This window comes from Pyrgilauda ruficollis, unplaced genomic scaffold (genome assembly GCF_017590135.1).
Source record: "Pyrgilauda ruficollis isolate IOZ18807 unplaced genomic scaffold, ASM1759013v1 scaffold39, whole genome shotgun sequence".
In the NCBI taxonomy this organism is placed as follows: Eukaryota; Metazoa; Chordata; class Aves; order Passeriformes; family Passeridae; genus Pyrgilauda; species Pyrgilauda ruficollis.
Window position 1 is genome coordinate 6,356,573 of NW_024525378.1, and position 9,543 is coordinate 6,366,115.

Consider the following 9,543-nt stretch of genomic DNA (forward strand, 5'->3'; position numbering starts at 1 on the left):
AAAAATAACATTTGCTTTATGTCACTTCTACACTGCAGTGAATGTAAGGTTTAGATGTAGGGAAACCCTTCTGAGCCTGCAGGACACCAGATGAGTTACCACTGACACTGATCCTATGTGAGGCCTGTCAGTAAATCATCTCTTTAAATTAACAGAAATCACAGATATAACAGGGTTCAGGTTAAAAACAAACAAAGGAGGCATGAGGAGAAAAAAAATCAAGCACTGTAGCTAACAGGTATTCTCCATGATCCATAACAGCATCATCCTGATGAATTCCCATCACTGTTTGTTTGTTCACTGAGAATATTCTTGAGTGTGTTCAAAGCACTGTTCCTTCCATTCCTTCTCCCCAGTGCAGGAATTCCCTCATCATTAACAGGCAAACAGAACAGTTGTGCTGAAGCCTTGAGCATTCCAGGCAACAACACTAGTTCTCTCTAAGATGATGATTTCAGAAAACTTCCTTTTGCAAAGCTGCCAGTTTTCCTAAAAAAAAAAAAAAAAAAAAAAGAACATACTTTCACTTCAGATTTTTTCAGTACTTTGCAGGCTCAGACAAAGCCTGTGATAAATCTGTAGCAGTTTCAACAGTTTAGGGTGGGAGCCACAGCATAGATGTTCCATCCTTCACCTTCAGACCTCAGACTGAGACATGCAACTCAACATGGATTTTCAAAATTGCGAGTTTCTCACTTTAATGAAGTTAAATCTCTCCAGCCTAAAATGAAAGCGGTTTTGCACACTCCAAACCATGAATGCCTCATTGTTTCTGCTACTGTACCCAGGCTGTCTCTTTGACAGCTTTGTATTCTGCAGCTATGCCAACCCAGCGAGCACATTTATTCCCCCTCTGTGTGTGCTTGTGCTGGCTGCAGCCGGCTGCCTGTCGTGTTAAGCAGAGCCAGCTGCCGATGCAGATGTTGCAGTGAGTACGTGCAGCACGTGCTCCGGGCGGAGCAGCGGCTCCTGAGAACTGGAAGGGTCAGAGCTCTGCTCTTACAGCAGCCTCAGAGCTTGAAACCTGCCAGGAATGGGATCTCACCCACCGTTCTGGGATCCCAGTTGTGAAGAATGTGTATTTTATGATTGGCTTTTTGCAAGTATTAAAATGAATATTGTATGTGTAATGTTAGAAAGTTATGCTGTATTCATTTTCTTATTAAATAGTTTTAGGTTATAACACAATGTTAAAATAGAAACTATGCTATGTAAGGTATTTGTTTAAGAAAGGACTTGCACCAGATAGAAGCCACAGGACACCTAAATCTTTCAGAGAAAGGGAATTTATTGCTCCCTTATCAGCAGAAAACGAACTTCTTCCCACCTCGCTCAGACAGGAAGACAGCATGAGGATTAAGAGGAAGAAGCTGACACTGACCAGACAGAATCCTGTGTTTGAAAAGAATTTATGCATCATGTGTGAGATGTATGAATATGCAACAGGCGATTGTTTTTAAGGGTTAAGCCTCTGATAACCGGGGTCCTTTTTCGGGCTCGTGTTGCCCAGAAAAAGGTACCCGGATGTCCATATCTCTTTGTTTTTACGGCCGCGTCTCCCGGCCAAGCCCCCCTGAGGGCCGGAGAGCGCGGCTGTCGCAAAGCGCTGCAAAGCGCCGCCAAGCGCGGCGGAGCTGCCGTGAGGAGCGGCGGCGATGGCGGCCTAGGGCCGGTGCGGCGGGGCCGGGGCCGGGAAGGGCTGGGCCGGGGCTCCCCCGCCGCCGCCGCCCATGTGGCTGCAGCAGCGGCTGAAGGGGCTGCCGGGGCTGCTGTCCAGCAGCTGGGCGCGGCGCCTGCTGCTGCTGCTGGTGCTGTTGCTCGTCGCCTACTGGTACCTGGGCGCGGCGCGGGCGCGGGGCGCGGGGCGCGGGGCCGAGCCCTGGGGTCCCGCCGCGCTCTGCGTTCAGGCGGCCTCGGGCGCCTGGCGGGAGCAGACCCAGCGCGGCGATGCGCTGCCGCTGCCTGAGGAGGCGGCCGGGGCCGGCGGGCCCCCGGGGCTGGCGGTGGCAGGCAACGGGTTCCTGCTGCTGGACGTGTCGGCCGGGCGGCTCTGGGTGCGGCCCGCGGGGCCCGCCGGGGGCCCGGCGCTCGCCACCGAGTACCCGGCGCTGGTGCGGCTGAGGGCGCTGGGCGGGCGCGGCGAGGCGCGGGCGGCGCTGGCGGCGCTGCGGGACGGGGCCGTGCGGAGGCTGCGCTGCGTCCAGACCGGGCCCGGGGCCGGCGCCGGGGACTGCGTGACGGTGCGGGAGGAGGTGGTGGCCCACCGGAGCCGGCCGCACCTCTACCTGCAGCGCATCCGCATCGCCAACCCCACCGCGCGGGTGGCCGCCTTCGAGGCCTCGGCTCCCGCCGCCGCGTCCGCGCTGGGCGGGCGCTTCACCACCAGCCTGGAGAAGGTGGAGGAGCGGCAGTTCCTGCTCTCCTCCGGCCGCCTGCTGCTGGCCGGCAGCCCCAAGGTGGTGCTGGTGGTGGTGGCTGCCAAGAAGCTCGTGAGCCGGGTGCAGGTCGCGCCCGAGTCGCACTTTGACGAGACCGTGCTGTCCGTGGTGTACACCTCGGAGCCCATCGAGGTGTCCAGGCTGGAGGAGACCTTCAGCAAGCTGAGGGAGGCGGCCAAGAAAGAGATGCTGGAGGTGATGCAGATGGGGGTGGAAGATCTTTTCCAGGAGCACCAGCAGACCTGGTCTGACTTGTTCATTTCAGGTAAGGAAAGTGATGCTCAACTTCCATGGGGTTGCTTTAGGGGGTGTCTGAAAGCTCAGTGTCCTGGTTGCTGTAAGGTCCCCAGAGGCTCTGATCTTCCTGGTGGGTTGTGGGATAGTAAAACAGTGTTCATGGTTTGGAACCCAGCTTACCTTGCGAAGTGGAGTACACCTGACTGTGTATAGAAAGTGATGGAAGAACATTTATAATCGTTATTCTGTGTGTGCTGCTTTTGTGGCTTCAGGAACTTCACTGATTTGCCCTGCATGCCAGCTGGAAATAAAGTTGACCTTCAGTGACAGCATAAAAGGCAGATTCTGCATGGAGGTTAAGAGTTGTTCTACAGAGATGCTTTTTCTTAAGATTTTAATGTCTTACATAAAAGAGTAGCTGACCAAATAATGTAGGACTTGCTATTTTATAAAAAGATTATGTTCTTTTGACAGATCATTCTTGCAGAGTCATGACGACAGGCCTGTAAGGCATCTGTATTATTAATTATCTTTGTCTTTACTGGGAGCTTGGCTTTCAAACTCCCAAGTAGCAGAGAGAGTATCTTTTTAGACAAACACAAGGAAACATTTCACTATGGTGTTTTATGGACACAGGTTTCTTAAATGTCATAAAGAACACCATATTGAACATCAATGTGCATGTTTGATCTTCTTTTCCTCCTAGTTAATTTCTGTCTGTTGGTTGTTTTCTTTTGCTACAGGGATTGAAATGAGGAAGATCACAGATGCACACACCCCATCCAGTGAGACTGTCAACATGACCCTGTACTACGTGCTGTCCACTGTGCCAGCCCCCCTGCTAGACCCCCTCATTGCTGGTGAGGACAGGGAGAAGATTGAAGCCAGCCTGAACTACGCTGACCACTGCTTCAGCGGCCACGCCACCATGCACGCCGAGAACCTGTGGCCACCAAAGCTCACCAGTGTCACCCAGATCCTGCAGCTCTCAGACCTGTGGAAGCTGACTCTCCAAAAACGGGGATGCAAGGGTCTTGTGGCAGCTGGAGTCCACGGACTCATGCAGGGAATGGTGCTTAGTTTTGGGGGGCTGCAGTTCACAGAAAACCATCTTCAGTTTCAGGCTGACCCTGACGTGCTTCATAACAGCTATTCCTTACGTGGGATCCATTACAATAAGGATTTGATCAGTTTAGCTGTTCTCCTGGATGCTGAAGGAAAGCCCTTCTTGCATGTGTCTGTGAAGTTCCAGGACAAGCCTGTCAGACTGTATGCATGTGAGGCAGGCTGTATGAACGAGCCCGTGGAGCTCACCTCAGAGGCACGAGGCCACACCTTCCCTGTCATGGTGACTCAGCCCATCACACCACTGCTTTATATATCAACAGATTTGGTCCACTTGCAGGACTTAAGACACACACTCCACCTAAAAGCTATTCTGGCTCATGAGGAACACATGGCCAAGCAATACCCAGGCTTACCCTTCCTGTTCTGGTTCAGTGTGGCCTCCTTAATTACTTTGTTTCATTTGTTTCTGTTCAAACTGATCTACAACGAGTATTGTGGGCCGGGAGCCAAGCCCCTCTTCAGGAGTAAGGTATAAAACTGCTGCTTTTGCCTGCTGTCCACTGAGTGTTGTCAGCCTGATGTTGTGTCAGCTGTGCCTGGGCAGGCTCTCTCTTGGACTGTGAGGATTTTCAGTCTCTCTCGAAACAAGCAGTCTGTGACCTCTTCTTGCAGGGGGGATCAGGGCAGGGATTGGAGCAGTAGGGCTCGCAGTCGTTAGAAAAGATTAACTCATCATCTGTCCTTAGACATTTGTGAGGCTGCAGGTGGAGGCAGACACAGCTTTCTGTCCTTTTCCCACACATCAGTGTAGGACATCGCTTGTTTCTAGGCCAGCAGTTGCAGTTGTCATGAGGTGATGCTTCTTGTTATTCAGTAGCAGAAAGCTTGTGAGAGAGCTGCTGTACTTGTCTGTACTGCTGTGTAGAGACCTGCACACTGCCTGCCTGCTCTGAATGTGTGACCTGTCACACAGGAGCACCCAGAGGCAGGCTGGTGTTGGAGGTGAAGGTGCTGACTTGCTGGGATTTGTGGCACATGTTCATACTGCAGACACTGTGCAGCCCTCCATCAAACCACACTTACCACCATCACTTTGGGAGGATGCTGAATTGGTGTTTCTCCCAGTCAGACAAAATACAAAGCTGTGTTAAGGAAAGTACTCAGTGCTTTTACTGTGAGTTGAAGGTTCTGGCTCCAAGCTCTGGAGCCAGAGCTCCAAGCTCCTCTTACCTGGATGTAAAGAATTTCAAGTTGTTTTGAGTTGCCTTGGAAAACTCATTTGCTGTAAAAATTTAGCACAGAATAGACAGTAGATGGTGAGTTCTGCTCTTAGTACTGGGACTTTGTGAGTTTGTGTTCATATGAAGGGGAAATGCAAGACCAGAGTGGGTGTGCTGTGTGAACTAGTTGTGCTGTTCAGAGGCTTCCCTCCTGAGGGCTGAACTGAGTTAAATGTAGGTTTCATTTAGAAAAAAAGGAGATGATAGTTAAACGGAGCTGTCAGAGGAAAAGTTCTAGCTATAGATTGTACTGTTACTCCAAATTATAAAATCAACTTGATTTTGGATAGCTCAGGCTGAACAGAAGGTACTGGACTAAACTTGACAGCTGCTATGTAAGGGGTCTTTAAAGTGAGCTGGATGTTTCCATGTCAGCTCACTGGTTTTGTCATTTTGAGCACTGGAGATCAAGCCTGATCCCAGGCAGGTCTGAATACCTGTGATCCAGTCAAAGATTGAGTGGGAGGTGCTTGTAGCCAGACAAACTAACCTAGGAAGAGGTAGGATAGAAATGTCTATCAGACGACTGCAGTTCCAAGCCTCTGATCATGTGCAAAGCCTCAGTGCAAAGGGAGGAAGGGGTTAGGAGGTGATGTCAGTTATTGTGCAACAGCTGTGCCCAGACATGAGCCTGAAATGTGTCCTTGGAATTATGTAATTATGTCCTTTCACTGTTGTCTATCCAGTTGCCTTTGTCATCTCCAAGACTTGCCTTCTGCCTTTTACCAAGTGACTTGTTAACCATTGCTGCAGGTGACTGTCCCCGACTCTGCCCGCTGAAGTGCCCCGAGGCCTCAGAGCCACAGCGCAGGGCTGACCTGACACCTCATCCTCCTGGGCACTGCAGAGCAAACAGCTCTGCTGCCTCCTCTTAGTTGGACCTACTTCAAATGAAGGTGATGCAGAACTTGATTCCAGAAACAGGGAAGAAGTGGAAGCCAGCTGAAGCTCAGAATCTGTAGCAGTAAGCAAGATAGATGGTCTTGAAATAACACCCTGTTCCATTAATTGAATGGGAACATCCCCACATCCAAGTGAACTTAGTCCTGCTTTCAGCCTCCATTTGCACAAGACACCTGACAATGTTGCAGCTGAGAACAAGGACCATTTGAAAGCAACAATCCTTTTGTGCCTTGTTATTACAGGAATCTGAGGCTTGGAAGGTGTGGTGATTCAGTTGTTTATGCCAGAAGCTTGTGTAACAGATGTTTCCTTTCCCTGCAAGCTGTTCAGTTCCGTAGGAGTTCTCCATTTGGTGAAAATACTTGAAGATATACTAAGACCTTTGATATTTTGATCTGTTGGGGTTTTTTTTAATTCTACAGAAAAAATAAAGGATGATGATTCCCTTCTGAGAGTTAACTAGAAAACTTTAGTGTACTTCCTTTCTGGTATACAGTTTGTAATTTATTGCTTGGGGGGAGGGGGAGTATGTTAATTTTTCCTCCACTTCAGTAACAGTCAATTGACCTGTTGATATCTAACAATCCTAACTGCTGATAAGTTCTCTTAACAGGTGTTTCAGCCTTTATGACTGTAGAGTGCAAAATCAATTTAATGAAATTGTTTTCTGGACATGCACTTGGAAATGCTGATCTACACGTTTCCTATTCTAAGCCTATTGAGACTTTGTGCATTGATTTGTTTTGGCTATGGGGGAAGACACCCCACTTCCTAGTGACTTACAGATTGGTTGGTTTTAAAATACCAAAGCTGTTGTTTCTAAATAAATATCTTTCAGTCTAAGCTGATTGCTGAAGTGTGGTTGGGGTTTTTGTTCGTTTTGTGTCTGTTCTCTCTTGCCATTGCTCCCCACCCAGTTTAGATAAGCAGAGCCTTATTTTACATCTGTGGCCAGTATTGACTGCAAATACAGTGTGGAAAATAATATATAATGGATATAAGCCAGATATAAGACAATTTGGAAGGCACAACAAGTGGCAGAAACACACAGAGTAAAGCTCATCTCCATTTCCTTGCTCAGTATAACCTTGTTCTATCCTGAGGAATGAAGGCCAAGCTTTACTTTGAAGCACACAGAAATGATCCCAGGGAACCATCAAGCAGTAGATTTAACTGCCATCCAGCAAGTAATAGATTTGGCACAGTTGGTGGGCCCAAGGGAAAACTGGGTCAGGATTTAACTTCACATTTTCAGAGCGGTTACTGTCTGGTTGCAGATGAAAAACATTCCTCAGGAAAGCAGATTTCAGTGTCTAACTTTTCTGCAGACAATTCCATTTACTAATCAGTATAGCAGAGTTACTGCCCTTCAAGGGAATGAAGACAGGGAAGCAACAGAGTCCATTTTAAGTTGTGCACAGGTACATTGTGTATTGAAGGAGATATTTACTATTCTGCTTTAACAGAACACACCAGAAGCTCCTTTTTCTCACCAAAGTTCCATGAGCTGCTTAGTTTCTGTGAAACATCTGGCATGAAGGTGATCAGAGCTTCCAGGGGGCTACTTCCAAGCCCTCCTGGTATCATCTGGAGGCTGAGCCATTTGATGTTTCCTGGCAGAATTGCCAGCAGCATGACACCATCCATGGAGTCCAAGGAAGACTGTTTAGGCCTGGAAAAGATGGATAAGCTACCATCACATAAAGCATGGATAGAACAAAAAACAGCTTGAGAGTGTTTTACATTAAATATATTAGGATTCTTATGAGAATTTCCTCCATAACAAAAGAACTGTTTCAAAATTAGTCCATGAAGAAGGGAAAAAAGAAACAGCATTTCTCTATTTACAGTGTGCAAGAGAGCAGGTGGTTATATTTGTGAAATGCAGAAATGCTTAAAGAACTAAACAAAATTCCACATTTACAGTCACACAACAAACAAAGCAAGTTAAAATAGTAACTGACCATCCAAAATTTATACTTTTAGTTGGAATTCAGCAAAAATTATAGTGACATGGAAGTTAAACTGAGCAGCATAACATTGTTTAGCTTGTAAATTCTGACACTATGAAAAGAGCCAACAAATTAATGGAAAAAAATTTAGAATCTCAATTCTGCACTGTTAATCCTGGTTTCTGCTTTTGTCAGATAATAAATACAAGATGCCAGAACAGGGTTTGGTTGATCCAATTTGCAATTCAAAATGCAGCTTTCTCAAGTACTATTGTCTGGGTAGGAAAATACATTTTTGAGAAACAGATAAAACAGCAAAGCATTCTATATTTCTGCCTTCCACATGTGTGCTCCAGGCATCTTTCATCCAGTGCAGTACCTACTGCTGAGTGGAAGCTCTGGAAATCAGGGATTTTGCTGTTTATTAATCCTGACATTAAACATTAGATTTATTTCAGCATTTTTGAACCCCTTGTTTGGTGTCTGTGTACAACACAACTCTGGTTGTAAAACTGGCATTATGATATTTGTTTCCATTCTAGTAAGTTTGTTCCCTATGAGTGTCCTGGTTTATGGGATGGAGGTGTTTGGTTTTCAAAAAACCAGCAACAGTTTCTCAATGGTTGGTGGATGGAAAGGTATCAGGGGATGGAAAATTCCTCCAGTAGAAGATAAAAAGTAAAAAGAGACAAGGGTGAGCATTGATATCTAGTCAATGATCTCAAATGTCAGTAATAATTAGGACACTCCCTTTAATGGCAGCATGTCTGGAGTGGTGTAAATGCCTGCTCTTGCTGCTTTGTCCTGTGAGTAGAAGTGCTTTGCTCTTCTCACTGACGAGCTCACAGTGTGTTACAGCAGCTCTGCTCTGGGGGGTACACACGCTCATTTGCAATGCTGCAGGGAGCCCTGCTCTCTTCCAGGGCTACTGATCTAACAAAGGGAAATAGGAAAGGAATGGAGTCTCACTCACCACAACATACCAGGCTTTCTGCTTCATCATGGCCAGCTGTTTCTTTGTATGGCTTGAAGTATGTTCCACTTCAAAGTGATTAGAGTCTGGTTTATTGAAGAAGTCTGGCGTGCTAAAGTACATGCAGCTTGGTCTGGGAAAGAAGATACAGGTTTTCAGGCAGTACAATGTGGTAGATACCATTCAGTTACACAGAAAACAAAACAAAAGAAAAGGAGACCCTGGACCAAAATAAAATCCCAAGGAGTTGTATAATTGTACAATAACTAAGGTAGGAGGGGAGCCTCTGGAGATGAGCTAATGCAACCCCACCAACATGTCTGAACCTATCACTGTCCCAACAGAGCAGACACTGCTGACCTGCCACCAAGTGTGAGAATAATTAATTTAACATTGTCCTGCTGTGAACACCTTGTGATGAAATTTCAAGGCAGTGGAAAAGCAAACAGCTGCTACAGATAATAAGCAACTAATTTGGAATTATTTTTAACCAAGTTTTTTATATAGCCTGAATCCAAGGTCGACCTAAATGGGGGTTTTTAAACAACTTGTGTATATAAAGAATTATTCCACAGTGACACAAGTTTTCCATTAATATTGGAATAGCTCTGTATTTAAAGTCATGTGTTCCAGAGATAAAGGACAGTATAAAATGGCATGGAGTTGAGCCTGCAGCACCAGGAACTGGCACC

At 46.9% G+C, this 9,543-nt stretch overlaps 1 protein-coding gene across 1 annotated transcript; it reads left to right on the forward strand.

Moving 5' to 3' along the window:
- Nucleotides 1–1,571: 1,571 nt before the first annotated feature.
- Nucleotides 1,572–6,774, forward strand: KIAA2013 (KIAA2013 ortholog). Its single transcript, XM_041476609.1, has 3 exons — nt 1,572–2,703; nt 3,419–4,272; nt 5,777–6,774. Exons 1-3 carry the CDS (start codon nt 1,731–1,733, stop codon nt 5,801–5,803), a joined length of 1,854 nt encoding a protein of 617 aa, XP_041332543.1. The 5' UTR covers nt 1,572–1,730; the 3' UTR covers nt 5,804–6,774.
- The last annotated feature ends 2,769 nt before the right edge of the window (nt 6,775–9,543 follow it).